At 43.6% G+C, this 16,585-nt stretch overlaps 1 protein-coding gene across 2 annotated transcripts in view; it reads right to left on the reverse strand.

The window, feature by feature from the left end:
- Positions 1 to 15,822, reverse strand: part of AFF3 (AF4/FMR2 family member 3) — a 480,216-nt gene extending 464,394 nt beyond the window's left edge. Inside the window, exon 1 of one of the 2 annotated variants that reach the window (XM_045005798.1) lies at positions 15,709 to 15,822. In XM_045005798.1, the coding sequence (XP_044861733.1) occupies positions 15,709 to 15,761 (53 nt within the window). In that variant the 5' untranslated portion in view covers positions 15,762 to 15,822. Of the gene's footprint in view, positions 1 to 5,621; positions 5,761 to 15,708 lie in introns of those variants that run through there. The other variant, XM_045005808.1, reaches the window with a different exon arrangement.
- Between the last annotated feature and the right edge of the window lie 763 nt (positions 15,823 to 16,585).

Consider the following 16,585-nt stretch of genomic DNA (forward strand, 5'->3'; position numbering starts at 1 on the left):
ATTCCTTCTTACGGCTCTGATAGCGACCATAATATCATTAAATTTAACATCAGGGACAGGGAAGGAAGAATACCAAAGAAGTCCACCACAGTAGTATTTAACTTCAGAAAGGGGAACTACACAAAAATGAGGAAGCAAGTTGAATGGAAATTAAAAGGTACAGCGCCAAAAGTGAATTGCCTGCAAGCTGCAAGGAAACTTTTTAAAACCATCAAAATAGAGGCTCAAATTAAATGTATACCCCAAAATTAAAAAAAAAAAAAGTAGTAAGAGGACAAAAAAGTGCCATCATTGCTAAACAACAAAGTAAAAGAAGTGGTTAGAGACAAAAAGGCATCCTTTAAAAATCTGAAGTCAAACCCTATTGAGGAAAATGGAGAGGAGCATAAACTGTGGCAAGTCAAGTGTAAAAGTATAATATGGCAAGCCAAAAAAGAATTTGAAGAGCCACTATCAAAAGACTCAAGCTAGCAGTAAAAAAATTTTATGTACATCAGAAGCAGGAAACCTGTCAAACAATCAATGGGGCCACTGATCGATCAAGGTGCTAAAGGAGCATTTAAGGAAGATAAGGCCATTGAGGAGAAGCTAAATTAATTCTTTGCATTGGCCTTCATTGCAGAGGATGTGAGGGATTTTCCCACATTTTAGTCATTCTTTCTAACTGGAAAATCTGAGGAACTGTCCCAGATTGAGTTGTCAGTAGAGGTGGTTTTGGAACAAATTGATAAATTAAACAGTAATAAGTCACCAGGACCAGATGGTATTCACCCAAGAGTTTGAAGGAACTCAAATGTGAAATTGCAGAACTACTAACTGTGTCGCGTAACCTATAATTTAAATAAGCTTCTGTACTGGATGACTGGAGGATAGCTAATGTGACACCATTTTTTTTTTAAAAAGGCTCCAGAGGCAATCCTGGCCATTACAAGCAGTAAACCTAACTTCAGTACCAGGCAAATTGGTTTAAACTGTAATAAAGAACAGAATTATCAGACTCATAGATGAAGGCGATTTGTTGGGGGAAGAGTCAGCATGGCTTTTGTAAAGGGAAATCATGCCTCACCAATCTATTAGCATTCTTTGATCCAGTGGATATAGTGCACTTAGATTTTCAGAAAGCCTCTGACAAGATCCCTCGCCAATGGCTCTTAAGCAAAGTAAGCAGTCCTGGGATAAGAGGGAAGGTCCTCTCATGGATCAGTATCCGGATAAAAGACAGGAATCAAATGGCAGGAATAAATGATCAGTTTTCAGAACGGAGAGAGGTAAATAGTGGTGTCCCCCAGGGATCTGTACTGTGACCAGTGCTGTTCAACACATTCACAATTGATCTGGAAAAAGGGATAAACAGCGAAATGGCAAAATTTGCAGACGATTCAAAATTACTCAGGATAATTAAGTCCAAAGCAGACTGCGAGGAGTTACAAAGGGATCTTACAAGACTGGGTGAATAGGAATGAGTTAATTGCTTGAGTTAACTGTGATTAATCGACAGCCCTAATAAAAAAGGCCGACTAGGAAAGGGATAGATAATAAGACAGTACATATCATAATGCCACTATATAAATCCATGGTACGCCCACACTTAGAATACTGTGTGCAGTTATGGTTGCCCCATCTCAAAAGATATATTAGAATTGGAAAAGGTACAGAGAAGGACAACAGAAATCATTAGGGATATGGAACAGCATTCATAAGAGGAGAGATTAAAAAGACAGGGACTTTTCAGCTTGAAAAAGACATGACTAAAGGAGAATATTAGAGGTCTATAAAATCATGACTGGTGTGGAGAAAGGAAATAAGGAAGTGTTATTTACTCCTTCACATAACACAAGAACCAGGGGTCACCCAATGAAATTAATAGGCAGCAGGTTTAAAACAAATCAAAGGTAGTACTTCATCACACAATGTACAGTCAACCTGGAACTCGTTGCCAGGGGATGTTGTGAAGACCCAAACTATAAATGCGTTAAAAAAGAATAGGTCCATCAATGGCTATTAGTGAAGATGGTCAGGGATGCAACTCCAGGATCTAGGTGTCCCTAGCCTCTGACTGCCACAAGGATCACACAATAATTGCCCTGTTCTATATACTCCCTCTGTAGCACCTGGCACTGGCAACTGTCAGAAGAGAGGATACTGGGCTAGATGGGCCATTGGTCTGACCCAGTATTGTCATTCTTATGTTCTCATAGTACTTCACATTTTTATCAGTGCAGGATTTTTAGGCCTTGTGCAAACTACATTTCTTTTCTGATCATAAAGCATGTGCTCCCATCTGGATCATATTTTGATACTGTGAATCTTAATCTTTTGCAGAGGTACTCAGCAATGGAATGGGCACTATTTGTTAGAAATTGAAATAAGTTATGAAACAGCTGTGATAGCTCCTGTTACTTATTTCCCTTTTCAGTGATAAAGAGCTTAAACGCTTGCATAGCATACAAAAATAGAGACTAAAAAGAAGGATGACTGAGAAAGCAAGTAATGTAGACATGTCCATGATCAGTATTTCAAGAAAGTAAATAATTAATATCAACATGGAAGTCTATTAGACTGCCCTTCCTATGAGTACTCAAGTAATTCCTTAAATCTCACGAGCAAATATTATGGAATATAGCATAGTTTTTATATTAAAAACATTATCATTGTATCGGACTGAAAATAATGTTTTTGACATTATCACCACACTGTGAAACTAGAAACAGCTTCTCAGTCATTTAGTCAAGACAACTGAGCAATGGGAGTTAGAAAAAGCTTCCAAAGCATCAGAAGATCTACAGTCAAGGCCATTAAAGAACAGCTAATCTGTTCCAGTTCTAATTCTCTTCTAATGGGTTTCCTTAAATGTACTTTACATCAGTTGTAATTAGTTCAAAATATTGTTACTTATATCCTTGTAAGAACTAGGATGTGTGATTGCATTTTCATCTATCTGGTTTATACTTTTACTTTAGTCAAATATCACATAGATTTTTAAATCATGTTAAGTATTGCTTATTGTTACTTAGTTGGATTCTTCAATATGATTTGAATTAACCAAGGAATGCTTTCATGTTTCTACTTTGAACATAGCAGCACCAGCACCAATTTGTTTGAAGACAACAAAGGGTGGATAAGCTTGAAAAGTTATAGTTCTTATCTAAGACGTCTCCACTTATGTTTTATTTTGACTGATTTATTAATTTTAGAAAATGTGCTTATCAAAATCTCTAAGCACATAGGTAATAATTTTTTAAATACAAAATTGACAGTTAACTAAATTGACTCAATATTAAAAGACTTGAAATCCTCACCTCAATTAAAACAAACCTTGAACCTATCCCAACCTCATTCTCACAGAGAGAAGCCCATGTAAACAGATGAGCCTTGCAGTATGCCCAGAAGTGCAACAAACCTGTGCTTCGTCAAACTATGAAAGGTGAGTTCCAGAGCTGAATGCCTGCCATTGAAAATACACTGTCTGGAGTCCCAACCCATTTAAATCTGGGGCTGACTAGCATGAAGGCCTTGGATGACTTCAGCTGATGGAACAAAAACACAAGGCAAGATGCAATTTCTACAGTTTTTAAAAGGTCAAAACTAACATATTGAATTGTGTCAAAAAATGAATAAAAAAACAGTGCAGACTACAGAGCCTGGATGCCATATGCTCCTTGCCTATACACTACAAGGTACATGTTTGTAGTGTTGTTATAGCAGTGTTGGCCCTAAGATATGAGACAGACAACCATAGGTGAGGAAATACCTTCTATTGGATGAACTTCTGTTGGTGAAAGAGAAACTTTCGAGCTCTACAGAGCTGTTCTTCAGGTTTGGAGCTCAAAAGCTTGTCTCTTTCACCAACAGAAGTTGAGCCAATAAAAATTATTACCTTACCCAATCTGTCTCTAAGTAAATGGGCAGACACATTTTGCGCTAGTTGAAATTCTTGAATGATCATCAGGCCTAGCCACAAACAGCACACACTGTAACATAGTAATTCAGTCTAGGAGGTGGTAAAGGCATAGCTAACTCAAGGTCCTCATCTTAGAGGAAAGGGTTGCACTCTCCTTGCCAAACAACAATGAAAAAAGAACTCTTGGTTATTACTTGATCTTTAAAAGCTGATGATCTAACAAGACCATGCCTGGATTACACACTTCAGTAACAAATGATGGGAAATGACCGATCAAAGAGGCACATATTAACATTGCTGTCTCCTCCAGGTATTTTTCCTTGCCAACAAGCATCACTTATCTTCTCTGGATTGAGCTTCAACCAACTAGCTCTCATCCAGGTCCAGATCTCAGTTTCTCTGCTCTCTGTCTAGCTATCCCATCAAGAACTGATGGAAGAGGGACAGAGCTGAGTATCACCCGCACGTTGATGACACCACAGCCCATATTGCCGTACTCCCTCCTCCTTCTCCCCAACTTCAATAGATATTGTGGCACCTCACACGAGCATGGGACAGAAAAGAAGTCAGGGTCTCTTCTCAAAGAAAACATATCCAGAGTTACATAAATCTAGAGGTTTAAGGACTAGCAGGAAGGCCTGTAGAGTTTTTATCATTATATATCAAACTGCTGGTCTTGGACCATCAACTTGTCTACAGTGGGGGAGCAGAGGGAAAACATACTGTCCCACTGTCTTCCCCAAATATTCTTCAGACTAAAAACCAATGTAGGGATGGAAAATATATTATTCCTAACAAATTTTAATTTCCTGAAACACACAGATTAGAGATAATAAGCCAGATCCTTAGCTTGTGTAAATTGTCATAATGCATTGAAGTCAACGGAGCTATGCTGATTTAAACTGGCTGAGAAACTGATGCAATACATCTAGCAAATAAGTACTCGCATGGACATACTTTTAAGGCATTATTATTTAGTTGATACAGCATTTTGAACATGAAAAGCTCTACATTCTTATTTGTTTGTATTGTATGTAGCAAATGCAATTTGTCCAGTGCTGTAAAAGAACAAATAAGGCAATTCCCAACCCATAGAGCTTACAGTATAAAAGACAGATAGAAGAAAGAATACACTGTGAAATCCATAGACAGGAATAACTTATGGCTATCATCGTTGTTATTGTCTACTCACACTTATAATCATCACAGAAGGGGTGAATTTTTAGATGGGGTTTTAATGAGGAGAAGGTGGTGGCTTTGTTAATCAGGATTGGGAAGCGAGCAGAATGGGAAAAGGCACAAAGATGGAACCAAGAGAAAAATAAGAAGGGCATCAAGCATGGCATTGCTGGTAGAAAGAGGCAGGGGATGAAGAGACGGGAATAAGAGACAGTCCAAGACACCCTGGAACATAGTTCTGTGGGACCTTGAAGATTAAGATCATCACAGCTTGTTGCTCCAAAACTGCAGCTAATACCATGGTGCTGTCACCTATCTCGAACAGTACAGGATGTTGACAGGGACACTGCATTAAGCATTTGTCTAGACTCTCCATGTTCCTTCGTTTCCATTTGATCATATTGTCACCAGTCTTCAGCACCCCAACTCTTGCTCAATTTAGAGTACACCACTATTTCCATTTGTGGTCAATGACTGGAGGAAGTTGTTCTGACAAAACCATCTTCTCCAGGATCATCAGCATTTCCCACCATTTTGTTACCTCAAAATACCACAGTGGAAGGTGACAGAGTAAGGGATTTTCAGAGGCAAAACTCTTTCTGAACTTCAGCTTTTGGGGAAAATGTGTCCATGCAGTGGGTATCTTGGATCATGCACCTGTTTTTGTCTCTCCTTTCTACTGATGGTGGTTGTTGTGTATTTGGTTGTCGTGGTTTTTGTTGCTATGGCAACTGAGTTAGATTATTATGGGTTAGCTCAGCCAGCTTCAGCCGGCTGAGTGAACTCTCTGTCTCTGTAAATAAAATGGTGGTTTTGTTAGCTGTCAGCTCTCTGGCCTCAACTGATTTCTTCCTAAACCGGCTCCCCCCCCAAGGATATAACAAGTGGCGACGAGGGTGAGATTCCGGTGCTGCTCCAGTAACAGAAGGAAATAGAAGTCAAGGTAAAGAACAAACAAACAAAAAAGCTGCTTGTTTGCACTGACTGTGAAAGGGAAACTGAAATCATGGCTACTCTGACCAGGCCACTGGAACCTTTTGATGAGAATATAGAGCAGTGGCATGTGTATACTGAGCGTTTTGAGCGTTTTTTATTGCAAATGACATTACAGAAGCGAAGAAGGTGCCAATATTCTTAAGTGTTGTAGGGGCTAAAACCTACTCCCTGCTACGCAGCTTACTACACCCTGTTAAGCCAGCAACTAAATCTTACAGTGACATTGTGGAAATCCTGGGGTCCCATTTTTCCCCAAAACCACTGGTAATTGCTGAAAGATATAGGTTCCACAAAAGAGACCAAAAGGAAGATGAAACAGTTGTACAATTTGTAGCCATTTTAAAAAAGCTAGCAGAACACTGTGAATTTAAAGAAATGTTAAATGATGCCCTGCGTGACAGGTTAGTGTGTGGCCTCTACAGTGAAGCTATACGGAAGCGCCTACTGACAGAGGCTCAGCTTACCTTACAGAAGGCTGTTGATATTGCTGTCTCCATGGAACTGGCTACAAGGGAGGCGCAATACATCGGTGCATCCCCTAGGGTGCAAAAAGTGTCACAAGAACCGACCCACAAAACTGTGCAGAGTCAAGAATGTTACCGCTGTGGTAAGCCGGGTCACCAGGCATCAGAATGCTGGTGTAAGGACCTGGTGTGTCGACACTGTGGCAAAAAGGGACATATTGAGTGTGCCTGTAAACAAAAGAAAAAGAGGCCTGTGGTCTGGCCGACAAAAAGAGGAACCCTGCATACCCTAGAGCAGACCCAGGATGATCAAGGTGACACCTCATTGCAAGAGGAAGTGCTACTGCATGTTTTGTCTTTGGCAATGGGCTCACATGAATACTGGGTAACCCCGTTATTGGATGGCAAACCTATACGCATGGAACTGGACACCGGTGCAGCCGTCTCGCTGGTCTCAGAGACTGTGTATAAAGAAAAGCTACAGCATCTTCCGCTTAAGGCAACAAAAACTGTTCTGAAGACGTATATGGGAGAAGCTGTGCCCATGTTGGGCACTATTGATGTTAAGGTGGAGCTCAATGGACAGGCTGCTAAATTGCCACTGTTTGTGGTGAGAGGTAACTACCCAGCCCTAATGGGTAGGTCTTGGCTTGGGAAGATTCAACTGAACTGGGCAGAAGTGCACCGGATGACTAAAGAAGAAACCAGTCTAACCCCTATACTAAGGAAACATGCTGCTGTTTTTGGAGATGATTTGGGAAGTATGAAGGGAATCACTGTGACATTGAACATTAAACCTGACAGTCCACCAAAATATCTGAAAGCCCGAACTGTGCCATATGCCATCAGGCCAAAAGTTGAAGCAGACCTGGAGCGCCTGGTCACCAATGGAGTCCTAATACCAGTTACCCATAGCTCATGGGCCACTCCTATCATTCCAATCGTGAAGAAAGATGGCTCTCTCCGGATTTGCGGTGATTTTAAAGTCACTGTCAACCCAGTGTTGTGTGCAGAGCAATACCCACTTCCCCGCATCGATGACCTCTTCGCAGGCCTGGCTGGGGGACAAAAGTTCAGTAAGATTGATCTGAGTCAAGCATATTTACAGATGCACGTTGATGAAAAGTCTCAAGAGCTGTTGACTATTGCGACTCATAAGGGGCTTTATCGATACTGTCGCCTACCCTTCGGAATAACATCTGCTCCCGCCCTGTTCCAGAGGGCTATGGACCAGATCTTGTGTGGCTTGTCAGGAGTTCAGTGCTATCTGGATGATATCCTGGTCACTGGAAGAAATGAAGAGGATCACTTAAGGAATTTAGAGGCTACCCTACAAAGACTGGAAGAGTATGGCCTACGAGTTCGCAAAGACAAGTGTGAATTCTTCAAGCCCTCTGTTGAATATTTGGGACACATCATTGATTCTGCAGGTCTTCATAAGGCCCCTGCAAAAGTTAAAGCTATTGTGGAGGCTCCCCCATCTCGAAATGTAAGCCAGCTGCGCTCATTTCTAGGACTCCTGAACTATTATGGAAAGTTCATCTCACAGTTAGCCACACTGCTAAAACCACTTCATGAGCTCCTTGGGCAGAAAAAGGCCTGGAAGTGGACTGAAGCCTGTGATGTTGCATTTAACAAAGCTAAGGATACATTGCTAAATTCTGAAGTTCTAACGCACTTTGATCCATCCTTACCACTGCAATTGGCCTGCGACGCCTCCCCTTATGGAGTGGGAGCAGTCGTGTCACATATTATGCCTTCGGGAGAAGAGAGACCTATTGCTTTTCCTTCACGCACTCTAAGCAAAGCAGAAACTAACTATGCCCAAATCGAACGTGAGGCATTAGGAATTGTTTTTGGAATTCGGAAGTTTCATCAGTACCTGTTTGGGCGAAAGTTTACTCTTCTCACAGACCATCGACCTCTGACGTCAATTTTTGGACCCTACACAGGCATTCCCCCATTAGCTGCTAGTCGTATGCAACGTTGGGCATTGTTACTTTCAGCACACACATATGAAATCAAATATCGGAAATCCACTCTGCACGGCAATGCAGATGGCCTCTCAAGGTTGCCTTTGCCGGTCAAACACCAAGATAGTGCCCAAAAGGAAATCTTCTACTTTGAACAAGTAGAGAATACACCCATCACTGCTACTCAGATAAAGAAGGCAACTCGCGTTGACCCAGTATTGTCCCAAGTTATGGACCTGGTGATGCATGGAAAAACTCGACAAACCTCTCCGGTCTCATCCGACCTTGTTCCCTACATGTCCAAGTGGATGGAGTTATCGGTCCAATCTGGTTGTTTGTTGTGGGGGAGACGTGTCATTATTCCACCACCACTGAGATCACAGCTGTTAGAACAGCTACATTCCGGTCACTGTGGAATAGTGCGCATGAAGGAAATTGCACGAAGCTATTTTTGGTGGCCTGGATTGGACAGCGCTATTGAAGAGAAGGCAAAAGCTTGTATGTCATGTCAGGGTGTGAGGAATGCACCCCAGTGGGCACCCCTACACCCATGGGACTGGCCTGAAAACCCGTGGCAACGTATTCACGTTGACTTTGCTGGCCCCCTTGAAGGAAGCATGTTCTTGGTGGCAATAGATGCCCATTCTAAATGGCCAGAAGTCTCTATAATGCAGTCCACTTCTGCAGAGAGTACTATCCAAAAACTACGAGGACTCTTTAGTCGTTTTGGTCTGCCAGAACAACTTGTGAGCGACAACGGACCGCAGTTCGTTTCTCAGGAGTTTCAAAATTTTATGAAGGCAAATGGGATACACCACATCACGTCAGCACCATATCATCCGTCCACCAACGGATTAGCTGAAAGATTTGTGCAGACAATGAAAAACGCTTTGAAATCAGCAAGGGGACAACACTCCATTCAAAAGCGTCTGGATACCTTTTTACTTTCCTACAGAAACACACCTCATGCTACGACCCACGCATCTCTGGCCTTTCTAATGATGGGACGACAGCTGCGCACTTGCTTTGATCTGCTGAAACCTTCTGAACCCCGACAAATTGTGCAACATCAGCAGCAATATCAAGTCATCAGACGGGCACCCAGAGCAAAAGACCGAACCTTTAGCCCGGGACAGCCAGTTTTGGCTCGGAATTATACTTCCAGAGCTAAATGGGTCCCGGCCACAATCATCACTCAAACAGGACCTGTTTCCTACACAGTCCGGACTGCAGAGAATCTTACCTGGCGGCGACATGTAGATCAGCTGTTGCCAGGTCATGCCAGTCCTCAGGACCCATCTGCAGTTGAGGGGTCTGACTTCACCTCTTCTGGTGAGGCACCGAATCACGAGTCACCTGTTCCTGACTGTTCTCCTCCATTACTGCCGGCGGCTGAGATACCCCTTTGCCCAGCACGAGCTGATACCACCTCCTCACCTGTTCGTGCTGCGGACCCTGAGCCCCTAGTGCTTTTGGGTGCAATAACACCAGAAGTTCGCTGTAATCCACCTAGAGACAGAAGGCCTCCTCATCAGCTGGATCTTTAGCTAGGGCGAACCCACGGTTATGGGGCAAAATAATCCCCAGGATTTAGCCGGGAATGGAGGCAGTCTACCCTCCTTCTCTAGTCTAGTGTGTGTTTTATTTAGGGGATGTTCTTATTAGGGGGGGAGGAATATGTTGTGTATTTGGTTGTCGTGGTTTTTGTTGCTATGGCAACTGAGTTAGATTATTATGGGTTAGCTCAGCCAGCTTCAGCCGGCTGAGTGAACTCTCTGTCTCTGTAAATAAAATGGTGGTTTTGTTAGCTGTCAGCTCTCTGGCCTCAACTGATTTCTTCCTAAACCGGCTCCCCCCCCAAGGATATAACAGTGGTGCAGTGCCCATGACGCAGTACAGCAACACCATAGGAGTCAGTTTCAAAGCCCCTCTTATGACCCTACAGGCATGAATAAGTTCAGTATCAATTTGTGTGCATGGCATGAACGTGACCATACTGGGACACAGTACTCCGCAAATGAATAACACAAGGTGAGACTGGCAGCTCAGAGTGTTTTAAGGTTAGCTGCCCATTTTGTATTGGACAGTTTCTGGAGTATACAGTTCCTGGAGTTCACTTTCTTTTTCAGCTTCTTCTTGTATTCTTTGTATGTCAGTGTTCAGTCTAACATGACCCCAATATACACCAGATGTTCACAGAGCTCTCAAGATTAAGATGAGAAGCTTAACACTTATATACAATTAAGTATCATTATTCTTGTGAATGTATTATTGTATCTGGAATGGTAAACTATGGTCCCTGTCCTAAAGAAGGAAAGATATCCATGGGTTAAGTGACCTCAAAGAAAAAAATCAATATTAACTGAAAATAAACATTTTAATACTTTGCGGTGTCTAGGGAACTATTTGTAAAATTAGCTTTCCAGAATCTTCTCTAGTGAAGGGTCTGTACAAAATGAAAATGATCTCAGCTTGCACAAATATAAGACTTAGTGACTAAAAACTGGACTACTCTGGGATCAAAAAGTTACAAAAGGTTCTTTTACAAGACTGCTGGATGTCTACCCGCTTTTTGTTAAGAGCAGCTTCCAAACAAAACTCTCATTGACTTCAAATGGAGCAGGAACAGACCCAAAGATAGCAAATGAGCTAGTAATTCAATACATGGTCTGTACAAAACAGTGGGCCACCTTACACTGTGGCATTTGACATTGACCTCTACTTGGAAACTACAGTTACATGTGTATTTATTTACAATACTAGGGCACCACTACAAAACTAATGATAATTCAAAATATCCAAAAGCACCAGATCAGCAACATATTCATTGATTATGCACTTTATTACTTGTGCCTAAACCACCACCATTTTATTCAGGACTAACATGCCTTATACTTAAATATGCATACACTTTACTTTTTGTATGCTATAACATGGTGAATAAATGCATTAATAAGCCTAATAATTTTATTTAATTGATTTAACCCTTACAAAATTTGTAAATATTTACCAGATTCAGCAAGGTTCTTAAGTATGTGTCTTACTTTAAGCACCAGTAGTTCCTTTACAAAATTGCTTTCAGCAGGATTCCTCACATGTTTAAAGTTGGGAACATGCTTAAGTACCTAGCTGAATCTGGGCCTAAGTTTGACCAATACAACACAGAACAGCTGCATGATTTTGATTTTGATTTTTTAAACACAAAACCATGCCTGGCACTTCGATTTAACTCATTTGGCCTGATTCTCTACTATCTTGCACCTTGTGTAATTTGTTTTAACAAGACCAAAATAGGTGTAAAACACTACCAAATCAGAATAAGACCATTTTGCACAGTGTAAAAGAACACACAAGTTGCGAGGCAGTGGAAAATTTGGCTCCTCGCATTTGTACAAATAAACTAGATATTACATACAAATGAATTGATACAGAAAGAAAATATATGAGGTGGTGTTGTGGTACGAAGTTGTTATTGCTGTAAAGCTGGGATAACAGCATTACTCACGAGGCAGGAGTGAGTTATCTCCCCAAAAGTACCAACGAAAATGTTATACAACACACATGATCATGTTTTGTTTATGCCACAAATTTACATGGTTCTGTTGGATTTTCTATTTGAGTGTCACTCAGCTTTTGTAATTTGAAATATGTTACTGGGGGTGTAGGGTGGAGGGGAAAGATGCCATTGGTGTGGATGCAACTTGGTAGAAATTGCAATTCAATATAAAAATCAACTTATATAGCCTTCTGCAGTTTACAATATACTAATGAATATCCTCTCTTATGATGGTTTTTGGCCCATATATATGATACAAATATTATATTACATTTTGTATGCTACAGCATGAACAGCAGAGTAAAAATGTAATGGGTATTAATTGGAGGGCAAATTAATCAAAACTGATGCAGTCAATACAATATTTACACTGTCCTCAATGAGAACTGCATACCATACTACTGTTGATTTGGACATCCTTTTTAAAACATTCTGATTTTCCAACAACAAAAATGTAAAGAAGAAAACTTTAAAGAAGCATGTTAATATTTAGTGATTTCACTTTTAAGCAAAACAGCCACCAAGTACTGCAAAAAGCAGCTTTTCTGTCATTAGTTAAGTGCACAAATTGTCAATATGACTACATTCAAAAAAATGAGACACAATATTTATTCTTGCTGCATGGAAAATTAAATCCTCTAAGTGTTTCCCTTTGCCATGAAAGTATTCATGGTACAAAATATTTTTTGCTCCTTTAGAAGGATGCTGTCAAGTCTTTTAGGTCTAAAATTAGATCTACAAGGTTTATTTTGGTTAGTGAGTATGTCCTACAAGGCAGGGTTCTTTGTAAATTTCAATAACCAGTCTGTTCACAAGAAAGAAGCTGGCAGCATAGAGGAACTACAGCATGACACGCACACATTGCCCACAATCATAAACAAGCCCAGGGCCCTGTGCCTGTTGTTGCTGGGTCACCTAGTGGTAAAGCTGTCATTTTACTAATATTCATGCTATAAGCTTACAGTATGTGACATCAGTACTTCTGCTATGACTCTAACTTGATCATTCTGAGTTTTTTATTCTGAAACAGTTGCTAAAATAGCTGCTTTGTGATAAACTTCCAGCAAACAACCTCAGATTCACCAACCCATTCATCAGAACACAGCTACACTTTCTTCCTGAAAAAATGCAAACAGAAAATGATAACACTTATGAAACTCTTGTTCTATAGAGAAGTCATGATTAATGTATGTGATTCCCTTTTAGAGGGCTTGATGTTTAAATTTTTTGTGCACCCAACCCTGCAAAGACTTCAGGGGAAGGTTTAGGTGAGCAAGGAATGCAAGATCAGGCTCACTATTACCCAACTGTCTATAATGTTTCATTTGAAACATTTGTAGTGTACTTGGTAAATACATACTTAGACTATTTAAAAAAATACTTGTTACACAAATGTGTAGGTTTTTTTAAAAGTGTGTTATCTGGGATTCTAGAAATGTCCCTTGGATCAATATTATCAATTAAATCAGTAGAACCTATCATACTATGTTCAGAGTGATTCAATAACACTCAAAGCATGCTAAAAAGGTTAGAAAAAGCAGCAATTGCTGGACATAGTACTAGCTGGGCTTCCAACATTATAGTCTCAACTTTTTCCATTTTTTAAATATTAAATATAAACAACTACGCTACAAATTGGACTAATAGCCACCACATTCCCCTTAAAAAAAATGAGAAGGGAAGGGTGTTCCCAAACCAGACCAAAGTACTATTTCCTCTCTTCTCCTCTCCCCCCATTAAATAGAAAGTTAGTGGAATTTAATTTTAAAAGCATGTATGTGGGCTGAAATTTTAAAATCAGTCCAGAGATAAGTGTTAAGGTTTGGATATAAAACTAAAAATTGGTATTTATTACTGAAATTCAGACACAACCTTAACTAGTATCACAGCCAGCAACGCTGTAATTAACAACTTTTATAGAATAGTAACAAATTGTTCTATTATAATTGATCTTTAAAATTCTCACAGCAATATACAAGTTTTATTATATTGCATGTCATCAGTGTATGCATTTATACACTGATGTATAAATCAGGCAGAAGCGGGGTGCATTATGCATTGCATGAATGGTGAGATCTTTTGTAAGAGGAAGCTCACTAATGGATTTGCTTGTCCAGCTTACTTTGTTACGCCTGTCATGGAAAAGATAAGATGTAGTTGCTGAATGCATCCTCTACTGATACCAATCACATAAAATGTAACAGAAATGCAACACTGTTAACTGATTTAAGGCAAAAATAATCTCAACTCCCAAATATACCATTCGACCTAACAGGACATAATCTGCAGTTACTACCCCTCTTCCATCAAATGCTCACCTAAAATGATTAACATAACACAAATTCCTGTAGTAATAAGAATACACTGGCGCTGAAATAATTATACCACTTGGATAGGTGGGGTGAGGGGGGGAGAACGGGCGGAGGAAGCACGGGAGGGGGTTCAGAGGCACCTGCCGCTGGAATTAAACTGCTCCAGATAAAGATTCCGTACAACACATGCACTTCGGGCCATGGGGAGCTTCAGTATAATTCCATTTCACCCATCGCCTTTTCATGCACAAAAGGGTTAATCCAGGGGGGTTACAAACAACAGTGACACACCGTGGAGCAGCACACACCGGTACCACAAAGTACCTGCGACTGACCAGCAAAAAGCCCCAGCCTGCTCTGGCTGGACCGGCACTTTCTCCTCCCCGGCCGCAGCTGCTGTTACCCAGTTTGCTTGATTGGGGGCAAGGGTGGCAAAGCTCCCGGCGAGGGTGCCCAAGTGCTGCGCGTCCAGCAGCAGTTACCGAAATACCAGCCCCTGGGCTCGGGGGAGGCTGTGCCCGGGGAGAGTCGACAATGGCATTTCTATGAATGGGTTCCCTGCGCGCAACCCGTTCAGCCTGACAGACATTGGACCTTCCTCCCCGCTCCAAAGCGCCGGCCACCCACAAGGGATGGTTTGGGGGCGCAGAAGGGAGCGACGAAGAGTCCAAGGGGATGGGGGGCGTGAGCGGGGTGCAATCGGACTGGGAGGAAGAGCGAGGCACAGGGGTGCAGAAGAGGCAGAAGCGGGGAGCAGTGGGAGGAAGGAAGGAGCACAGGGGCGCAGAGGCAGAAGCGGGGTGCAGTGGGAGGAAGGGAGGGACATTGGGGTGCAGTGGGAGGCAGAAGCGGGGTGCCGTTGGAGGAACGGAGGGACACAGGGGTGCAGTGAGAGCAAGGGCGGAGCACAGGGGCAGAGGAGGCAGGAGCGGGGTGCAGTAGGAGGAAGGGAGGGACATAGGGGTGCAGTGGGAGGCAGAAGCGGGGTGCAGTGGGAGGAACGGAGGGACATAGGGGTGCAGTGGGAGGAAGGGCGGAGCACAGGGGCAGAGGAGGCAGGAGCGGGGTGCAGTAGGAGGACAAGGAGCACGGGGGAAGGGGGACGGCAGGCTGGGGGTCCATGAAGGGGACCAGGCAGCCTGGGGGGCGGGGGCAGGGACACGCCACGAGCCGGGGAGCGGAGCTGGAGCCCGGGGTGCTTGCGGCGAGGGGGCAGGGGAGGTCCTTCCCCCCGGAGCCCGAGCTGAAGCGCCACATTCCCCCGCCGGGACCCAGCCCGGCTCAGGTGCGGCGCGGCGCGGCGCGGGCACGGCCCGGCAGCACTCACCAGAGGGAGTCCAGGTCCCATTCCTGGAGCAGGGCGAAGTCGAAGCTGTCCATGGTGAGGACGAGGAGGAGACGCGTCAGCGCGGCTGAGCTGCACCAGCGGAGCGTCCCCGGGGCATCGCCACCGCACCGAGCCCGCCCCTGCGCCTCCGGGGCTCGGGGCTGCCCAGGGCAACACGCAGCCAGCCAGCCGCGGGCCCCCCCTGCAGCCGCCGCCGCCAGCCGCCCACGGGCTGCTCCTCTGCTCGCTCCTCGCCGCCGCCGCCGCCGCCGCCGCGCTCCCCTCCCCTCAGCGCCGCGTGTGTGTGTGTGTGTGTCACTCCCCGGGCTCGCCGCGCAGCCCGCGCTGTGCCTCTGCCTGGCAGGTAGAGCTCGCTGCCGCCAGGGCCGGCTTGCAGCCTGCGCCGCCCCCCGCCCAGCCCCCTTTGTTTTCTGGGGTCTGGAGCCTTTCCCTGCTGCCTGTGGGGACGGGGAGGAGGAAAGGACGAGGGCAGAGGAGGATTGTGTGTGTTACTTTCCCTGCCCCCCTCCACATCAGCTCCAGCTGCAACTTGCTTTTCCATACACTTCTTCCCCATCCCCCCCCCCCCCCAGTTCAGGTCCCCTCTGCTCCCCTCCCCCAACGCCTGCCACACCTTTACAAACCAGCCTTCTGCTTCTCTTAGGTTGCAATAGCTCTGGGAAATGATGGGCAAAATCCCAGAGCCACTGATGCTGGCAAATGGCCAGGGGAAGTATGGAAGTGGCAGAGACCGCAATAGGGCATCTAGTCTTGTCCCCTGCACTCACGGCAGGCAATAGTCTGTGCTAGGGCCTCCCCCTAGGGGGTCTGATTTTAGGAAGTGTTGAGCACTCATACTCCAGCTGACACTAATGCC

The sequence above is a fragment of the Mauremys mutica genome, chromosome 1, assembly GCF_020497125.1.
Source record: "Mauremys mutica isolate MM-2020 ecotype Southern chromosome 1, ASM2049712v1, whole genome shotgun sequence".
Lineage (NCBI taxonomy): Eukaryota > Metazoa > Chordata > Testudines > Geoemydidae > Mauremys > Mauremys mutica.